At 41.1% G+C, this 21,672-nt stretch overlaps 1 protein-coding gene across 5 annotated transcripts; it reads right to left on the reverse strand.

Annotated features, from left to right (window-relative positions):
- Positions 1 to 8,698: 8,698 nt before the first annotated feature.
- On the reverse strand, positions 8,699 to 18,365 carry LOC139345840 (membrane-spanning 4-domains subfamily A member 4A). 5 transcript variants are annotated; one of them, XM_070984691.1, is made up of 9 exons: positions 17,936 to 18,365; positions 15,963 to 16,071; positions 15,561 to 15,674; positions 15,305 to 15,361; positions 13,826 to 13,963; positions 12,384 to 12,431; positions 12,042 to 12,155; positions 11,697 to 11,795; positions 8,699 to 11,241 (listed from the first exon to the last, which is right to left on the reverse strand). In XM_070984691.1, exons 2-9 carry the CDS (start codon positions 16,056 to 16,058, stop codon positions 11,134 to 11,136), a joined length of 774 nt encoding a protein of 257 aa, XP_070840792.1. In that variant the 5' UTR covers positions 16,059 to 16,071; positions 17,936 to 18,365; the 3' UTR covers positions 8,699 to 11,133. The 5 variants fall into 5 exon arrangements, with proteins under 5 accessions (XP_070840792.1, XP_070840793.1, XP_070840795.1 ...); XM_070984692.1 differs by having other exon boundaries at positions 15,963 to 16,068; positions 17,936 to 18,285; XM_070984694.1 differs by having other exon boundaries at positions 15,963 to 16,065; positions 17,936 to 18,262.
- Positions 18,366 to 21,672: the final 3,307 nt, after the last annotated feature.

The following is a 21,672-nucleotide window of genomic DNA, read 5'->3' on the forward strand; positions in this document are numbered from 1 at the left end:
TGATATGAAAACAGGATTTAAACCAGCTGAGGGCAGTTTCTTTAATGCTGATGAAGTGTTCCAGTCTCTGTAACAGAGACAGAGAAAAAACAAACAACATGAAACATATCCATTGAACACTGGTTAACTGAACACTGTACCTACAGTTAGAGCCTTCCCACATGACAAAATCAAATATTGTCCGATCACCTTGTCTCCCTCCTCCCAGTTTCTCCATAGCTGTCCCCGATACTACCTATCAGCTGACGAGAAAGAAAGACATCCCTTTATTTGGCACACCACATTACATACACAGAGATGCTTAGTGAAATTCTTCTCTGCTTTTTACCCATCCTGGTTGTCCTTCCTCTGTGGCAGACCAGGAGTGGTGGGATGCCAGCCGACTGGCGCCCGGGGACCCAGTTCCTTTTTTGTCACCATTGGTCAGGTGGTGATCTTCAAGCATGTTTTTTAGAGGGGGATTTCATTTTATGGAGGATCCCCCAGGTGAACATGGGGAGAACATGCAAACTCCACACAGAAAGGCCCTTTTCCACGAGATAAGGGACAGCAGGCACCGAAGGCATGGTGCAGGACAGCGCCCCAGGTGGGAATCAAACCTGGGACGGGACCTTCTAGCTGTGAGGCAACAGTGTTACCACTGTTCCACCGTGCCACCAACCAGTAATCCAGTATTTGTAAAATTATGAGAAATCAGGTTCTACTGGACTCTGCTTTAACAACATGTGCAGTATTATTTATATTAATTGGAAATGTCTTGAATATGTTCCTCGTGGATTTGTAGTGTGTCAGAGGGCAACTGTGTTGTGTGTTTGCCAACCACTGCATCCTGGTATTGTTCTAATGATGGGTTGTATTTTTTACATTTTACATTTTGTGTGTGTGTGTGTGTGTGTGTGTGTGTGTGTGTGTGTGTGTGTGTGTGTGTTTTAATAAATGGGGGACAGAAAAGAAAAAGACAAAATAAGTTGTGTCCATGCTTTCTAGAATGACACACATAAGCCTTTCCTGACGCCATTAACAGCAGGACAAAATCATTTCTTTGTACCTTTCAAAGCCAGTACACATCACTGTTGAAAAAAGAAATAATAACCAGGTGGTTAAAATTATGGAACAATAACAATAATGGCCATGCCTCACATGCTGAACAAGGCAGTCAATGTTTTACTGGCCCATCCTTCCACCCCATCCTCCTCCCCATGCAGACTTAATCGCTTCTTTGTGCTCATCATAATTACCACAGCCACTACAGGGCTTTGTCACTTTAACATCAGCATAATATATAGTTTTGTATATTATATATTGTTTTGGGGCACTGGACTGGAGGAGGTTCCATGCAAAGCACAGGCCTGCTCATTTGAAGTCATCTGGGGTTCTGTGACTTGCCATTGGACCCTTCCCCAACTGTAAGAACATTGGGTCATATATTTCTATTTTTCTTGTTTGATAGTAAAAAAGTGTAGAAAATGTAGAATATGCCATTAATTGGCAAGAACATAATTACTGAATGTCCAACAATTGAAACAGCTCATGTATCTTGATCAACCATCACTGATGTGAAAGCATAGTTTGAGTAGTAGGTGTTGACAACATCTGTGAGGATTTCAGGACACACTGTGATGTAATAGATGTGATCAATGATCGACAATGTCCATTGTCTGTAGTCACTTCCTGTTACCTCATTAGGACCTTAAACACCAACATCATGGGCACGAAAAAATCCAGTCCTAATTATAGGACTAGTCCTATAAATTGGGTAGCACGGTGGCACAAGTGTTAACACGCCTCACAGCCTCACAGCTAGAAGGTCCCCAGTTCGAATCCCGCTGTGGGCGCTGGTGGCGTGGGGTCCACCATGCCTTCTGTGCCTGCTGCTCAAGGAAAAAAAAAAGGGGGCCTTTCTGTTTGCTGGAGTTTGCATGTTCTCCCCGTGTTCACCTCCTTAAAGAAGATCACCACCTGACCAATGGTGACGAAGGAGAACTGGTCCCCGGGTACCGCTGTTGGCTGGCGCCCACCGCTCCTGGTCTGCTGCAGAGGATCAACAGACCGAGGATGGGATAAATGCGGTGAAAATAATTTCACTTTCACGTGTCCCTTGTGTACAGGTGTGTATCCTGTGTGTACAGTTCCCTCCCTGTAATTATAGGACTAACCCTAAGTTGGGTTGCCTCACTGCTAGAGGGTCCTAGGTTCAATTCCCACCTGGGGTGCTGTGGGCGCTGGGGGCGTGTCCTCCACCATGCCTTCGGTGCCTGCTGCCCTTTATTTCGAGGGAAGGGGCCTTTCTGTGTGGAGTATGCATGTTCTCCCCGTGTTCATGTGGGGTATCCTCCATAAAAATACCCCAATAAAAACATGCAAGAAGATCACCGCCTGGCCAACGGTGACAAGAAGAAACTGGGTCCCCGGGCGCCGCTGTTGGCTGGCATCCCACCAATCCTGGTCTGCCGCAGAGGAAGGACTTACCAGGATGGGTTAAACGCGGAAAAAGCAATTTCACTGAGGCATGGCATGTGCATGTTGTGTTGTTGTTGTGTGTTCACCAAAGCGTGGCATGTGTATGTTGTGTTGTTGTTGTGTGTTCACCAAAGCGTGGCATGTGTATGTTGTGTTGTTGTTGTGTGTTCACCAAAGCATGGCATGTGCATGTTGTGTTGTTGTTGTGTGTTCACCAAAGCATGGCATGTGCATGTTGTGTTGTTGTTGTGTGTTCACCAAAGCATGGCATGTGCATGTTGTGTTGTGATTAATAAAGTCTTAGTCTTAGTAACCACTGATTAAATGCTATTGTGATTCCAAAGTAGTGGGCAGGTAACACTGGTGAGAACTTTGTTCTCAACTCTTTAACACTTCAGTTGCATATCAGTGCATAAACCACAATGATAAAATGCTGAGTGTTGTGTATACAATTAACTCCTACTTTTTCTTCCGACCTTGGGAAGCAACATTTGTTCAGAGCTGTTAATAGGAAGATTAATGGCTGCAGCACTGTCAACAGAATAGTAGGGAGAATGGCACGTACAAAGGTGGTTTGAAAAGGCAACCACACAATGCAGGGTGTAACCAAATACAAAGCTAATGTAGCCACATGAATCTACCATAACCACACACACACACACACACACACACACACACACACACACACACACACACACACACACACACACACACACACACACACACACACACACACACATCCATCACTTGAGGTTAGCCTAACTCTGACCTAGCCCTAAGAGACTTATCTAACCCTACCCAATACTTACCTAACCCTAACCTTTACCAAAGTCTTCACCCTAACATTTCATGATTTACATTGTGGATACTTGCATTTTATCCCCAAAAGGAAGGCCAGACCCCACAGTGTGACTGCATAAACACATTCATGTGTCCACAACAAGAGTAATAATGTCCAGACATGCTATCTCACTATTCCCATTGTTATTTCATTTTTCCAGCATCTGTCTGTCTTTGTGTGAGGAAATATTGTACTATCTACAGTATAAGGTTGCTGTTGAGTTGGAGCAGGTTGAACCTCCCTCTTTAACAACACTGAGTCCAGTGGGAGGACCCCTGTTTTACATGTGTTTGTGGTCTATAGGCATGTGTATATCTATGTGCTGATAACTGTCAACACTGGGAATTGAAATTAGGAGAAACCTTGGTTGCACTTATGCTTGGCATACAGATTAAAATACAGGTGATTTACAGGAAAATGTTTAAACACGTTATCTGTTATCTGCTGACATGATTCTTAGAAAAGAATGAAAAAAAACAAACAAAACAAAAAACTGTATTTGGTCAGCAAGAACTCAGATATACTTATAAGAACATTAGGTCATATATGGTGAGGACAATTCTGTATGACAGACAACAATGTGCAAATCTGGAAAGGGAGATTAAAAATCTTAACAATGACTGAAGACTTGCTTGTTCTTATTCGTATTAATGGTTTATAACTGATTTACTAAGCATTAGTAAATAATTTTAGTAAACCCTTTCTAAATGGTGCATTATCAGAAAGTGGTACTGAGATACCATCAATCTCCAGAATATATTCCACAATATTGTAAACTTTTACTTACCAAAGGAACTAATTAGTGCAACACACAACTGGATGGCGTAAAGAGTTCGATCTGTTGCTATAAATCCCACAGTTTTGTCAAATATGAAATCACTGACTTACAATACTATACTACTATACAATTAGGTTGTTTTATATTTTAGATAAATGCTTTGCAAAAAATATGCAGAAATTTTAACAGCCTCATTTTCTCATCCATCCATCCATTTTCTATACCACCTGTCCCTTTCAGGGTTGCGGGGGGGCTGGAGCCTATCCCAGCTTCAACGGGATGGCGGGGTACACCCTGAGCCAGTTGCCAGGTGATTGCAGGGCAACAAACAACCATTCACACTCACATTCACACCTAAGGGAGTCACCAGTCAACCTAATGAGCATGTTTTTGGTCTGTGGGAGGAAGCCGGAGTACCCGGAGAGAACCCACGCATGCACGGGAAGAACACAGAAAGGCCCCGCCCAGGGATCGAACCGGCAACCTTCTTGCTGTGCTTTCAATCAAAGAAATGATATTTCATATAAAACAAGAGCCCTTAATGTGTTGTCTATTGTATTGTACACCATCTGTGTTGGTTAGCTTAATTGACATTGGCAGGGGAGGACTTATCCTAAGCAAACCAGCGTCATACAAGAAAAGTGTCACACAAATGTTTTATCTGTGTCCAGTTGCATTCATTCATTACATTCATTCAGTCAAATGGATTCCAGATAAAGGCCATATGAAAAAGGAGTGAGAAAAGGGAGTAGCATGTATTGTATGCTTTTAAATCCTGTAAAACTGTACACATGACTCATACTGGTGAAACACCATCACATAGTATTTGTAAATCCATATGCATACAACAAGTGTGGAATTATATAGATAATTAGTCTGTATGCGTATCAATAGTACTGAACATGACACCTACATGAAGGAATGATGACTAATCATGGGAGGAACCTCCATTTGAATCTGATATTCTGATATCATCTTCCATCATGGTCACTTAAGTTATAAAATAAGCATTTAATGTTCTGAATTATTTGCCACTTTGCTAATAATGAGCATTGTATTATATTAACCAGAGTGACAGAAAAATCTTTTAATCCAGTAAAAGAAACAATTCTATTATGGAGTTGTTCTTAAATTTTAATTTAGAATACAGTCAGTGATTTTGTTACACTGTCCAGAAGTGCCTGAAAATACAGAAGGTTCCTCAGTGGTCATCCAACAGCAGCACTGTGCATGTTTCCACCCTGTTCCACGCTGCTGTTCTCTGCTGACACCCGCTGCTGTCAGCAATGAGCTGCAAATCTAACTGGATTTCTTTCTCTTCTAATAACAGGAGTGTATGTACCAGGCACCTGGAGCCAGATGCATCGAACTCTCAGTGCATCCAGGAGTCCTGACTTAAAATGTGAATACACACAAAGACAGAAATAATGCAGATGCATTCTTTTTAGCACATTAAGCCATATGTAGACCACTTGTTAATCAATGAAAAGGATGGAAAAGAAAAAGTGTAGTTTTACTGTTGCATCAGCGAAGTTCTCCAGAGTTCCCCAGAGCCACTGTCTTAACACTTGTTGTGAGTGCTTTAAGTGCAGTGGCCCTGAAAGCTCAGTTGACTACAAATTAAGAAAATGCATGCAAATAGACAAAACACAAGCAATAAGAACATCTTCACCAATTTCACCAAACATGCAGCATTTAGACCAATACGGTATTTGTTTCCAGGGGACGCTAAAAAGTGACAAAGACAGCTGGCACGGCCTCGTTTCGATGTGACTCATCCACTAAATAATTTAGATATCGAAGTGGCTGATGCATAAGCGTGCTGGAAAATGAGCTAAAATGTATGTTTTGTTGTTGTTGTTGTTGTTGTTGTTGTTGTTGTTGTTTTGGTGGGACAACAGGCATGTGCCAGCTCATCAGCTTTTATTTGAAACTGTGTCTGTTGACTATTCTAAATGCAGTGCATGTCTTTTCAAGTTGAATTCCTGTATTTGCAGTGTGTCTCTGAATTTACTTTGGGTTTTGTCAATAATTGCATGTTGTTTTTTTTTTAAGTTGCCGTGCATTTAGCTTCCAGGGCCACTCTCAGACACTATGATACTGACACGGTGGACCAGCGGGTCGATTCCACACTTTGAGATATTGGGTTGTACTTTACCGCTGCCGCTGTCTTTCAACCCCAAGAAATTTGACTCAAAAATGCCAAAGCAAAGAGGACAAAACTAAGGAAGGCCGTTTAATGGTTTAATACAAAAATGAAAAGCCAAGAACAGGAACTCACTCCTGCAGGAGGAAAACAATAGTTTAACACAAAAGCAAAAATAAACATAGAGTGCCCTGCAAACAAACAGTCCAAAACTAAGGAGGCGGGCACACAGGAATCAAAGTTCACCAATAACAGTGTTCAAGCAGCAGCTGCACTGTGGCAGCATCACCTCACCAAATCCAACGAAACAGAGTCTATGTAAGAGGACAAAAACGATCTGGCAACAAGAAACACTGAGTTTAAGTATGGCGAGGATGATCGCTGCACAGATCAGCTGCACTGCCTGCTGCTCCACACACCTGCCAGCCACACATCCAACCTGCACAGCAGAGAGTGAGAGACAGAGAGAGAGAATGAGACACCAGCTGCGAAGTTCAAAAACCTCAAACTTCTGACTTCAAAAAACTTTATAAAATAAAACACAATTGTACACAATGAGAGTTTTAAATTAAATATAATGACAACAGAATTAAATGACTGATATGAAACAGAAACAAAAATGTGTTGAACTACTGTCACAAAAAAAAAGAAAAAGAACTAATTGTGCAGGTGAAGTCATTTAAATGTGGGTGTTTATCATGACATGATTTGAACTTTGTCAGACCAGCTGACAGTTTTGGTAGACACCACATAGGACTGTCCTTACACTGTTCTGTTCTTTGTTTTAAAGGGATTCCTCTCAGTGGACTCAGATTCAGTGGCTCATCCATTACAGGCTTGAATAGCAAGGCAACACAGACACTTAGTCACCCATCTGGACCTCCAACTGAATTGAGTAAAACTGTCTGCATCCCAAAATATTGCTTCATACAAGTCGCAGAGGAGGAGAAGTCTATTTTTGGTGATGGAAAAATTCAATAAATTAAAATGACAGTGCTGCTTCACCCCACAGTGTTGCTGACATTCACTATGATATAATATTGTTCTAAACTAACCTCACATAAATGGAAATACAGGGCTAGAAACATTTTAATCCCTTTTACCAGTGTGATGTCCACCTTTTTAAAAATAAATAAAAATCGTCTCCACAATTGAATGTGACAAGGTGCCAATGACATATGCCAATGAGGACATTTCGATAATTAATTAGAAATATATGTTGAACAAGTATTATATTGAACACTAAGACATGGTTTATAGAAATACACATGCTCAGCCAATGCTTCACCATGCTGTTCAATAATCTGTGGAAATTGACTCAAGCTTCAAGTCCCACATCATCCCACAAGGTGAAACATCCACACACACACACACACACACACACACACACACACACACACACACACACACACACACACACACACACACACAGAGAGAGAGAGAGAGAGAGAGAGAGAGAGAGACTTCAGCTTGTTCAAAACTCTGCAGCTTAGCTATTAACCAGAACCGAGAGGAAAGAGCACATTTGTCCAGTTTTAGCTACTCTGCAACATTCAGAATTGATTTCAAGGTCCTCCTCCTTGCATACAAAGTCCTTAACGAGGACTAGGCTACGTTATTAAATCCCTTGTTTGTTGCCTTCAGGAACACTGTGATCATCTGCTGCTGGTCTATTGGAGACAGCTGAAAGAAAGTCAGGGATGCAGCCTTTGTCAATTACACCCAAAGCTCTGGAACACACTACCTAACCTATAGATATCAGGGAAGCAGCTCACTGCAATATTTTTAAGAAGAGAGAAAGATAAAACCTAATCACTTCACTTTAGCCTTTAATAAGCTATGACTTCCTGATACAGGTCTGAAACTTTTGTGCTTTGCCTCACACTAAGGTACTGCTGAAGTTCTTTTAAAATGGTGCATTTTACTTTATACATACTGTGCTCTGTTTTTAACTGTATTTTATTGGTACTATTCAGTGGGTTTTATTTTTCTCTTGTTATAAAAAGAAGCATGCTTTTTTTAACCCTCACCGCATACACAGCACAGCAGTGTTTTTTGGTCTGGGGCAGTTTCAGGCTGTGCCCAACACAGATAATACTCACAGCAAGGTTAAACCTGTGGGAAGCTGTCCTGGGGTAGGCTGTAATAGGCTTATTTTGGTTGATCAAGATCGGGGGTGAAGCTGTGTCTGTCAGGAAACTGGGAGACTCTGTTATGCTTGTTTACTTGAGAGGCCTAGAAGCTGATTGGTAGAGTGCTGATCTCTGCTGTAGTAAAGCAACAAGAGTGTTGAGATCTTTGGTGCATCTATTTCATTCTTATTTTTATCTTATTTTTAATGTTATTCTCAAGCGGGATTTATCCTCCTCTTACATACTGTGGGATATGCATTTGTAGTGATGAAAATACATAAAGACTTCAATTACAATCCAATACTCATGAAGGTGATTATCAGTGACAGGTGAGAGTGATGTTCTTTTTTCAGTAACTTTATTTTCACTGTGACTGAAATGTTCATACATTCATTTACAGTTAATCATGCCATCCTGTGGTTTCCACAAAGAATCCTAAACTAACAAGCCAGTGCAGGAAAACAGTGTCTGACACACATCTGAATAGGACAATCAATCAAGCAGACAAGGCCATAGCCTAAACTTTAGAAACATTCATATCGTGAGTCCCATCTCCTCCCATTTAAAGAAGAACAAGTGTTTTTCTCTGCTTTGCTTGGAATAGTGAGCAACTACCAGGATTATAGTAACAATAGCATTTTCAGACACATTTCTCTCTTAAAGTTCTCACAAACCCACATAATAGTACATTAGCTACAGGTCTACTGGTATTCCTTTAAAGGTGGATGGGTCATTCTGGAGAAAGATTGTTGATATTTGCTAAATTTGAAATTCACTGAGCGGGCGGCATGGTGGCGCAAGCAGGTAGTGCGCGTGCCTCACAGCAAGAAAGTTGCCGGTTCGATACCCGGGCTGTGTGAAGTTTGCATGTTCTTCCCGTACCTTCTCTCCGGGTACTCTGGCTTCCTCCCACAGACCAAAAACATGCTCATTAGATTAATTGGTGACTCTAAATTGCCCCGTAGGTGTGAGTGTGAGTATTTGCCTGTCTTTGCATGTGGCCCTGCAATCAGCTGGCGACCGGCTCAGGGTGTACCCCACCTCTCACCTGTTGAAGCTGGGATAGACCCCCCCCCCCCCCCCCGAACAAAAATCAGGTTTTCATACACAGCCCTGACTCTATAAATGTGAAATAAAGTGGCTTGGACTGAGCCACACAACACTACTCCCATGCATAGAATATGAGGAAGGGGAGGGGAGAGGGCATGCTAACACTGAGCAATTGCATTGTAAAGAAGGAGGGATGACAATATCAACAGCCTTTCTCCAAAATGACACACCTAAACCTTTAAGGCTCAGCATGTTTGGGATTTGGGATGCGATACTTGATCTTTCCAGCTGCTTTGGGGGACATCCTAATCAGAGGCCAAAATCTCCTCAACTGCCTCTTTCAATGTTTCAATGTAACACCTTGTTCTTAAATATCAGCCCACATGTTTTTAAACTCTTAGTCTTTACCAAAATCTCAAACAGAGGTGAGCAGTAGACTTCCAATTTGAACATTTCATACTTATGTTCCTTATAAATTTTTGGCATTGTGTATATTTTGGCTTTTGAAGAATAAATGAAGTTCTATCTTATCTTAATGTAAATCAACTGGTAAATTAAGTCTGAATATATAACCCCAATTATGTCATTGTGATACCTTTAGGGGTATAATGACTTCAGCTTGGAGACTAGAAGTTTATAAGATAGATTTTATTGTCTCAAAAGGGGAATTTGCAGAGTGTGCACTATGCCACTCTGTGGAATAATAAGCACTAAAGAGAAAAGCAGAGCTACAAACAGGGTGACTGCAGTTCATAAAGTGTATATTTAGCAGGCTGCGAAGGTCTAACAAAGATGCTTTTGAGGTTAGTAGCATTATGGGAAATGTAGGATTCAGTATTTTTGGAACTTAACTCATAACAGGAGGGGGAATAAATGTCAGATTATCTTGGCCTCTGCTGCCTCCCAACCTTATGGAAATGCTAAATCATTGTAGTACTCCTGTCAGTTTTAATCTCAAAATAGCAGTTCTAAAACACAAAAAACAACAATGAACAGACAATAGATTGCAAATCGGTTGCTGTAATAGTCTTTCAGCAATTAATTCTTGAATGGCTTGAGACAATTTAAAATAGCATAAACACAATAAAAGGTTAGTTTTCTAACCAAACAACAGCAACAAAATCTTATTTCAACAGTCAAATATGGCAGGGGAGGATTAAGGCCTTTGAAGAACGAAATAGCTGCATGTTGTTACATGTTGACTTCATTCTAATTAACACAAAATGTGCACACACCATTAGTGAAGTGAATATATCCTATATACTCTAATAGCGACCAACATCTTCTCTTTTCCCCAGCTGTCTTTTTCTGTTATTTGTGTTTCTCTGACAATACTTAGACTATACCTTTAGTGGTCTTAGTATTTGAAGAATAAATCATCATTACCAATAACACATCATGTCCACAACATACTGTACAGTATATCCAGCAGTGTTAACACTGATGCTGTGTCATGTCATGCCAGAGAGGGCAGGATGACAACCTGTTGGTTACATGTAAATGTATTTATTTGTACCAGATCTTAGGACTGCTGCCATCAGCACATTTGTTATTACTTTGTCACCTGAGTTGATACATGAGTCATCAAGCCAAATGGGCGATAACTTAATCACTTAATCATAATGACCATCAGGAGGCTGATAAGAATAGTTTTTCCCAGTTGACATCAATATGTACAGTCTGACTGACATGACATGACACCACAGCGAGCAGTGTGTGTTTCAGATCAGGGTTCTGTGGTCTCAACTTCAATCGGCTCCACCTGGGGCTCAGTGGGTGGGGTAGAGATATCCTCCACCTGCTCTGACTCTGGTTCAGTCACAACTACAGCCACCTGTTGATACACAGAGAGCAGTAAAATGTGAACATGGCTTGCAGAAAACATCAACATATTTACTTGTATTTTAAGGGTGTGGTCACACTTTTTTGATTAGAAAAAATCATCAGGGCCTGAAGTTTGTCACTGTCAAACACATCAACTTCTTTGTTTCCTTTACAAGTCCAGCCTTTCCCTGCATGATGCACCAGCAGCTTGTTAATGCTACAGGGTGCCAGAGGAAACTAATATTTCAGTCTGTGGGTGAACAGGCTCAAGACGCAGACTGTGTACATGGCATCCCAAATACACAGCACCACAGATATGCCACCAAGTCATCCTTTCTCCTTTCACTGGCAGTTAGTCAATCAGCCAAGGAAATAACCTCAGACTGACTCAGCTAGGTGAGAAGCAGCACCCGCACTATGCACTGCATGAAAATAGGGTCCTAACAAAGACTGTGTTCCCACTACCTGAGATGGCTCGGCTGCAGCTGGAGTAGCTTGAACAGCCTGCACGGCTGGAACAGGTGGGGGGCGAGAGTGTGGATAGACAGGCCTCTGGCTTGGAGCCTGCAAGACACACACACACACACACACACACACACACACACACACACACACACACACACACACACACTGAATTGAACTTAATCACTTCACATCAACTGGGTCACCTAAAAATCACTTCATCCCTGCAATTATATGGGTATTTGTTATGGTGACAGTATGTCACAACTGTCAGCGACTCAGTGAGTCTTGGGAGTTTTCTGCCCCCTCATGGTCAAATATCACTTGAGGAACCATATCAGGGCTCACCTGGGTTCCACCAGCAGCTAGGACACTGAGTCCAAACAGCATGGCAGTGATACAGATCAGCAGCTCCAGCACCAGAAAGATCACCAGTGTCCCCAGGATCCCATCAATCAACAGCTAGCCAGAGAAATCCAAGAACACATATGGTGAGGAAACAGGAGCAGTAAGGAAACTGAAACAATGTTTTTTGTTGTGACACTGGTGACTCCATGAAAAAGCAGAAATGTAAAAATCTCAGGACATCTTTTCTATCAGTTAAAGGCATTTCTGTTTCTGCATGCACTCTACAAGACAACATAACCTATCTGAGCAAAGTATTAGTTGGAACAGTAGTCAATCACTTACTTTACACTTTTGCTCGATCAGCCCGGTGCATTTCCTGAAACAATGTTGCTGCAGTGGACAGTAAAGACAAAGAAACATGGAGTCTGCTTTTTCATAACATGTAGAGTCAACTATGAATTCAAGTGATTCTACCAAGGGAGATTGTGATGATGGTGGGTGCTGATATGCCAATGTTGTGTTCATTACTTGTTTCTAGATTTAAACATACATTAAGAGCATTCTGCAAGCTTATAATGAATATTCAATCATTCAATTATAATGAATATTCAATCAGAGCAAGAATCATACTAATACTATATAAATCTGATTTGAATCAGACAAAAATCAGTATATATTTATTTGAAGAATATTTAACTCAGCATCATCTAAATAAGAGCAGAACCACTTGCTCTCACTCAAATTGCTTTTTTTTTTTTTTTTTACTTGTATGAGCGTTGCTGTGTATTTTAGCTCTCTACCTGGTCACTACTGTCCTCCAACACTTGTCCACTACCTTGACAGGGACCACTAGGGTCCTCCTAGTCCTCGTAGGACCTCTGGACCTGGTTAAGAAAGTGTTGTAGAGGATCCTTAACTTTGTCACAGACTTTTGAGCTGTTTTTTGTTTGTTTGTTTGCTTGCTTTCCTCAAATGTTTTGTGATTTACAAAAAAAAAAAAAAAAAAAAACTGAGCAGCACTTCCAAAAAGACAAAAAAGATTAAAAACTCAACTTAAACACTTTTTAGGGTTAACACAGCCATTAGTTTTAGAAGATCATGCTTGACCAATTAGGAGATGCATTTAGCTGAGACATTTACTTTTTTTGTGAATACCCCTAATGATGACAATACCCATACAGGTGATAACACCTATAAAACAATAATTAAAAGTCAGGTTGACACATAAAAGTATGTTTCTTCAAAGTCAAAAGATTCTGTTTCACTTCACGTACATAAAAAGCAGAAAGAGACCATGAGAGCTCATCACAGCGGCCAGTAAATATTAGTGGTGTGCTACATATATAGTACAACCTGAGACGGTTTCTTTTGTGTGGAATATATTTCTGTCCTGCAAACATTGTTTCAGTCTTGCACCAGGCAAGACTCATATCCTCCACCACTAAACAATGCAGAGAGCAAATGTGATCAGTGACCCATCACTTAACTTACTTAACCCAAACTGAATTTTCTGGAAGCAATTTTGTGATGTTGTTTAGGCCAGTCAATTACAATTCTAACAACTGTCCAAGTTCATCTTGAAGGTGTAATTCAGGCTGTAACATGACCTGCCACAGTCAGAGAAACGCACTGGACTTTCACAGCAGAAAAGCTTTGTTACAGTAGTAGTGACTGATGTGGCTGTTCTGTTTTGCCACAGATGTTTAATTATTTTAAAAAACAACAACTTCAGTCTAAAGGCTTTCATGCAGTGTTCTGGCCTGTGTAGGTTTTAAAGACAATACCACCGCATGCAGCTCCAGTTTGCGGCAGTGTTCACAGTGGTATGAGTCCTGGCGGTAGGGGAGGTGTTTGGACATCAGACCCAGAGCAGCAGTGGCAAATGCAGCACTGATGAGGTGCAGCACCAGCATACATTTCACCTGCAAATGACAACAGTAGGGCTCATGTACAATAATTACACACCCTACAATATACAAAATAATTGAAACACATCAGAGGAGGAGTTGTTTACTATTCAAACACATTACATCTTACAGCTACAAATAATATTCTCAAACAAACACATGCACAAGAAGTACACTCACCTGGATGTGATAAGAATGGTGGACCAACAGTGGAAAAGAGCATGGAGAAGAGAATTTTACACAATGCACTTACACTGACATGCCACTACAAGCAATAAAGAGGTATGGAAGTTTTCATATTGGATAATCTTACAGATGAACGCTTAAAGGCTTCTTGCTTCACGATCGTGAGGCGTCAGTAACCAGGCTCTGGAAAAAGGGGAGCTAATTGAAAATAATAATGTGTGTGGGTTTGTCACTCTACCAGCCACCTCTGCTACTGTTCTTATGTTATCACAGTGTAGATTTATCTGTTTATCTGAGGATTTTCAATTTCCAGACAATCTAATTCAACTACCTCCAGCTGCTGACACAAACACTCAGGAAATATGTATCGCAGGCCATTAGTGTTTGAAGTGTCTTTTTTAAGCATTTCTATGAGCAATAAAATAACAACACATCATCAAATGTGAGCTTTGTTATTGATTGTGTCATTACGTTTGTGTGTCATGAAACCCGCAGGACCTGTGTTATATTCTTCAGCAGGATGGCAAGAAAAATGTAAAACTATGAAAAATGTAGGCAGTTTGCAAAGCAAAGTGAGCATCAGTTCACCAGGAATATTGTTTCAAAATGTCCATGCTGAGAGCTTAACATACTTTCTATTCTTTCATGAAATTTGTAACAGCTCAATAAAATGTTAAAATATCCATACAGTAGATGATGGTGTTTCTCTGTCACTGGTCTTGTATTTGTACCTCGTGACTTTATCTAACTTCATCTTAGTTTTAATTTGTGAAATTGTTAAGTCACAAAGTTTTTTTTGTAGCTTCTAAATACTGAGTTTATGATCATTTTATTTCATGGAATCACTATCATATTTTTTATTTAAGACTTGTGTCCTGTCCAAAGTCTCTTCAGATAGAGAGGAAGAGTAGCTGGAATATTCATATTCATACCACTTCAGGACCAATGGGGGGGCAGCAGTGAACACACACCATTGCAGCCTAATTGGCTCTAACTGCTGTGTTACCACTGTGAAACTAGAGGCCTAAATGTTATAGTGTGTAGTAGGGTGGATCCTTTAAATCACTACTGAATGAATTGAATTGTTTATGTCCAGTAGTGATCTGTATCACCATAGCACTGGACATGGTCCAGACTGTAACACAAAGCTCTGGTTTGATTCGGACTCACCCAAAACAGAGTAGGTTTCCTCCCACTGTGAACCAAGACTGAACCAGACAAGGTCACCTGGTGGATTACAATACAACTTACTTACATGCAAGGCAAGTAAGGAAGGTTCTTTTACATGAAATACTCAAGTCCATTAGTTATATGTTGAGGAAGTGCTAAGAAAAATAAAAAAAAAAACATGCTGTGATCTGACTGAATTGTCCTATAGTTGTTTTATAAAACTACAAAACGTTCTATTCAGTGGAATCGAACTGACCTGTATGACAACGATCAGGAAGAGGGCCACATCTCCTGTGAAGTGGACCTCATGGATCTGGAGCACAGAGGCACTAAGACAAAGAATCAAAGCCCCAATAACGATCTGGATTGCCTGGAGGGGTGCAGAAGAGGTGATCAGCACATTGAAGCCTACTGATGCACTGAAACTATTGCAAGTAGTCAGAAATTCAGAGCTCCTTATTGGGGAAAAAGCCTGAATCTCAACAGCCTCTCTCAGCTTGTTTTTCTGTATCACATTCCTAGTACATGAGAGGCTGTTATGACAGTATGCTATGTCCCATAAAAGTCAGCCCACGTATACATGTGTATGTGTTTCAATCACTGATTCACAGGGTATACTGTATGTGGTTTAGTTTACTAACTGAATGCTTCTGCTCACCCCCAGAGTCTTTGGCTCCATCTTGAGGAGAGACTGCAGCTGGCCTGGGGAGAGGTTCTCCACTGCAGGCATCGGGTCTTTGTCATTATGAGCCATTCTGCTGCTGCTGCTGGAGAGATGACACATGATTTAACAGAGCAGTATGTAGAAAAGGATTCAGTCACAGAGCAAGAGAAGCTAAAGAATGAACAGGATGGTCAGAAGGTTTGGGAAGAATTTACCTCAGAGGCTGGCCTTGTCTATCTAATGATGTCCCTTGGTTTAATCTAATTCTACTGATCAGCAGTTGGTTATGACACCATGTCAACACATCTGCCAGCACAAGGTGGAGAGGAAGACTGCTAACTGAGAGATGCAAACACTACATCTCCAACATCGTTCCAAAATGCTCAAAAGATTGTCTTTGCAAAGAAGCAAATTCAGCACCTTTGTTAGGTCTCAACGATACACACAACTCTAGTAATTCTAGGGGAGTGTGTGCTAGCTTAAATGGCCACTCCGCTGCCTTCCACACACTAGTGAACCGGTAAGTAAAATATGATAAATATGCCCTCAGAGGCCTAGTGTGCAAGAAACTGTGATAAAATGCTCTCTAGGTTGCACTTCCAGGGGAGAAAACTAAAAAAATAAATAAATAAACTGCCCGACAGGCTAGAAAATTAGTTAGAAAATTAGAGGTATAGTAGCTATATTTAAAATAAAACCATATAACCATTGTACCCTTTTTTCAGCACTTTTTCAGATTGGTTTTCATATTATTGAAATAGCTTCCTGTTTACTGTTATATTGTGTGTTTACAGATGCTCTGAAGATTACACTGAACAAACATTAACATTTAACATTTGCCTCCAAATTCCCCTTTTGCTTCCTTTTATGGTGCATTATGGGCCCCTACCATTATAGGAAATGTCCTGTGAATACCCCTGTTTTCATGGCACAAATGTGTGGCCTCATGTGCCACAAGGTAACTTTAAGTCATTTAAATGTTAGAATTGATCTGGCTGTAATCTGGTGTATTTATTTCCCAGGAACCCACCTGTCAAACTTAATGAGACTTAAACAAATAAATAAATACATACATACAGCAGAAGAATAAATGTATTTATTAAAAATACTCTGACACTAATGAAGTGCTGATGTTAAAGTAAATAAACCAGTGTTTTAGCTGTAACTGACATCCACATGTTCTTAGACTGAGCACTAAGAGAAGTCCATTTGCTGATGAAGTCCATGAGATGCAGCTGAACGCTTCATTCTTCCACTAATGGTAAATGCTGACTGACTGCATCAGCACGGGATGTCTCTTCTGGCTCTTTGACCAGGCCGGAGCCTGAAGTCAGACTTTCAATTCCAAATATGCAGCAGCAGCATTGAGTCGGCAAAACCAAACATTTCAGCTACATCTGAGAGGAAACTTAAAATACAGCGTTAGAATAAAACAACACTGGTTCCCATCATTACTGTCAGCTGAGTGTATTATTATTAAATATTAACATGCTGACTTCAAGATTCCAAACGTGCAGTCGATCTATTTATAGCCCACTGCGCAGCAGCCAAGGGCACAATGTTTTGAACATCCATTCTATGAACTCTGTCCAGAAACATGTAAAGAACAGCATTCATAGGTTCTTGTTGTTAATGAGAGGACACAAAGAGCTGTACAGTATGAGGAGTAAGAGGACAGTCCGCTGCTCAGACCGATGCGCTGATGCGACCGCAGTGGAATTTGGCACAGCTCCAGCGGCCGCCACATCAAAAGTCGGCCAGTTCGGTGCAGGAGTTAGGGATATATTTGGACACCCTCTTAGTACTGTCGTCGCTTTCCACAAAAATGTGTCCCTGCAAACAATGTTGATGCCAAATGAACAGTGACGCTTCGCTCGCTCAGCGCCGTTTGCAGTGCTCCTTCGTCCTGTCAGTCACCTGTCCTGGTTTCTCCTGCGGGACAGAATGCGTCAAACACATGATCTTACCTCAGCTATGTTCCAGCTGCTCGCCGGCTCCGCTCCTCTGCCCCGTCAAGGTGTGCAGCTGAGTGTGTGTCGGTGCTGTGAGGCTGTTCTGCAGGCTGCAGCAGGGTGTGTTCAGGAGCTGGATTTCACTGCAGTACACTGATGCTGCGACTTGTTTGGCAGACTTGCTGTCTGATGCAGTTAACGTGCACGGCTGCAGACTGAGGAGCCTGCAGCAGGCTGAGCGAACACTTCACAAGACTGCACCTTTACACAAGTGTAACAGCTCGCGTTGGATTACGTCTAAATGATGTTTTGTCTAAGGAAGTTAAGAGTGGCAGCTCACTGTGACGGACGCACGGGGAAATCCTGGTGTCCTCCGGGGTTTGGGACCCCCAGTCACATTTGTAATTTGTGCTCTAAGCCCCCCTAGTGGTGATGGGTCCTGAGTAACCACTTACACTTCTTCTGCCTCCAGCTGGTGGAGACAATATGCAAACTCTTCACAGACGAAGTCAAACCCATGATGGACTACCTGTTCTACAGTGCTAACAATCAGGAAGACACATCTCACTGCAGGACAATTACTCTGTTGACTTCATTTGCATATATCTTTGGATACTTAGTCCCTACCTTTAGAAATAAAATGCCAAACACTTGCCAAACTAAGCATGACCAACATGTTACCCGAACAATGATGACGCGACTGCTGTCCCCATCTGGTCTTCTGCAGCTCAAACACACGCTCAGTTCGTCTGAAGTTGGTTGACTGACTTAGTCAGTAAACAACATTCCAGTTTGGCCTTGAAAAACTGCTCACTTGCGTTGCTGGTATGTTTAGGATCAATGATCTGCTGTGCTCTCCTCACAATGGGGGAGTAAAAACAGCCATAATTCTTACACTGTTCTCAGAATGGATGTGATATGAGTGCCTTTACTCTGAAAGTCTTTTAACTCACAGTCAGTGTTACAGCATGCTAAAGTCGAAAATACTTGTGTGAAATGGTAATGCAGGACTTTTTTTCTACAGATGCTGAGAGAGAGAAAACATCTGAAAATAATGTATTTATCCTAATTAGGCCTACTGGGAAAATGCAACATGTGTTTTTACATTGACTGTCGCAAGATACATATTAAGTGTACCTGTAAAATCTCCAAAATACAAATTGTAATATTACATATAGCTGCAAGCTGCAATTTTGGGTTCAAGCCCTTTTGCACTCAACCGAATGAAGCAGCTCAAGACCAAAATTAAAGCTGCAAGCCACAGAGTCTGTTTGAATAATTATGCACTCACAGTTCCACCATTTGTCCCCCTTCATCCTATTTGAAAGAAACTCTGTGTGTATGTTCAGGAGATAGCAGGATGTCCCCAGAGAGTTTAATCAGGATTGCTCAAAGGCATCTTACTTGCACCAATGACTATGGCACTTCAGATTTTGATTCATACTTTCTCAGAGAGCATGCTCACTGAAACCAGTGAAATTCTGACCACTGGGTTTTTTATGTATATGTTTTTGGTGTTTGTGGCGCCCTCTATGGGTCGGGTTGGCTGCTAAGCCCCATCTCTTGCGAAGTTTATTGGTTGATGGTGGCCATTTTTTTCTCAGTCCCACAATGCTGGATAGCCATTTTGGTGGTTTGGTTTTATTCATATTACCATCTTCCAAAAAATTCAAAATGGCTGAAAATTCAGAATGACTTTCATGGTCCAAAAGGCTTTTTTGTAGAGCACACTGAGCTGGACTTATGTGTCTAATTTCAAGACAATCACACAATGTGAGGAGCATGGCCTTTCAAAAATTGAAATTTTGGGCCTTAATTACAGCAACACCATCTGGCCAATTGGGACCATATTTCATGGGAAGCAATTGCACATCATTTCCAGCTATAGGGCCGAGTTTCATGTATCTAGCTCATTCCAGTTCACGACAATTTGAGCTGTTGTAGCAGAAAAATAACAACAATAAAAAACCAACAAACACATTGGGCTTCTGTCCCTTCTGGGCTGGAACACTAATGAGTCAAAAGAAATTGAACTTTCTGAGCAGATGCTGAACTCACCTGAGTTCCATCTGAAGACAGTTATCCAACACAACATCACAAACTATGACCTCATAGAACAATAACCTGCATGACACAACCTCAAAAATCTTAATCTGATGATGTTCACAACATAGGGAAGATGTACATGCATGGCCTGCTGCTTTGCATGTGTGTTGGTGGTTCTTTGAGAATTCCCAGTCACTTACAGGTTATCAAATCTTAGACTCAAATATGAAATCATTTTTGGCCATGAGGTGGTGCCAAAAGACAACCAGGATTTCTATGGCTGTGTGTGTGGTGTCTGCAGATACCACAGGGGCATCAGTGCTTCCTGTAGCAGTCCAGCATTAGCATGGAGTCCAGTAGCTTCAAAACTCATTATGCTAAAGAAGACATGCAGCAAATACCTGAAATACCGTAGACAGTAGTTTAGGTTTGTAAAGGTACTGAATGTTGGGCATATGCTGTAAAAAGAGCTAAAACCAGCTGACTGGGCGCTCTCTGCCGACCCAGCAGCCAGCAGTTCTTTTGTCTTGTTGTGACAGCTGTGCTCAGTGTCATATTGTGGGAAATGCCTGTTTTTCACAGTTCACAGTTTTAAGGAGGGTGCAGCTAGTGGGAGTATGTCCATGTTATATAATATCACATTCCACAACATGTCACATTGCAATGAGGAAATTTCATAAAGGTCAGCACGAGGTATTTGTTTCTGATGGATCAGGACCTTCACCTGGATTAATGATTACATCACACCCTTGTACCTCTTTTAGGAACACATTGTTCAATCCATTTTTTCCCTGCCTAATTACAATGAAGCCTTTACAAGGGTTTTGCCTTACTAACCGTCAGAAATAAACTGAGTGATGCAGTTGGACCTATTCATTGCCTTTCCTCATCCCCAATAAGTTGTAATTGTTTACAGGAGTATTTCAGCAAAAGACAAATATTAGTCCCAAAGATCTTTCCCTGCAGCTCAATAAACATATTGTGACAGTGAGTGTTAGAAAGCAGAACAGCTGGATGGAAAGCTTACAGTGGGCCATAAATCTGAACACAATCTATTCCATAGCATAAAGATTCTGTTCATTGTGAAATCCTCATTTTCACCAACAATCAGATGAGAAGATTCATCTGTTTCGAATTCTTCTCTCTATAATGTGAATAAGACTTGTTGTTTTTGGAAGGAGTGTATGGGTGGGATGCCACTGCATGCAGAAATCATCACGGTCACTCCCCCATAACTGGGAACATGCAACATTCAGCATCTGCCATTATCCATTCACACCAAGCAACATACTGCTAGAATCAGAAATTTGCATTTCTGGCCCTGTTTGTGTAAGTCGTACATTCATAGCAGCATGAATGTCAGTTCACACCCTCTACAGGCCAAACCAAACCAAAATAACAAGGTTTTCTAATTCAATTCAATTCAATTCAATTCAATTCAATTCAATTTACCTTTATTTGTCCTGCAAGGGGAAATTCCAATTTACAGCAGCACCAGTAATTTGGTGCAAGTCACAGCTGTTGAAGCCATACTGATTTTCCAAAACAAGTCTTATACCATATGACAACACAAATAGAGCTGCACGGATTCAGAGCTAAGTAGCATCCAGTCTAGTAAGACCGGATCATAGAGACCAACAACCAATCTCACCAGTCATTGTCTTCCCAGCAGGAGCTGAATGATAACATGCTCAAATGGAACGCAT

Source organism: Chaetodon trifascialis, chromosome 17, assembly GCF_039877785.1.
Source record: "Chaetodon trifascialis isolate fChaTrf1 chromosome 17, fChaTrf1.hap1, whole genome shotgun sequence".
In the NCBI taxonomy this organism is placed as follows: Eukaryota; Metazoa; Chordata; class Actinopteri; order Chaetodontiformes; family Chaetodontidae; genus Chaetodon; species Chaetodon trifascialis.

Excerpts from the sequence above, each read along its gene's own strand:
- LOC139345840 (XM_070984691.1), bottom strand. The coding sequence starts at position 16,058 with ATGGCTCATAATGACAAAGACCCGATGCCTGCAGTGGAGAACCTCTCC. Across the intron at positions 15,675-15,962 it reads TGGAGCCAAAGACTCTGGGG|GCAATCCAGATCGTTATTGG; the intron begins GTGAGCAGAAGC and ends GCACCCCTCCAG. Across the intron at positions 12,432-13,825 it reads AACTGGAGCTGCATGCGGTG|CAACATTGTTTCAGGAAATG; the intron begins GTATTGTCTTTA and ends TGTCCACTGCAG.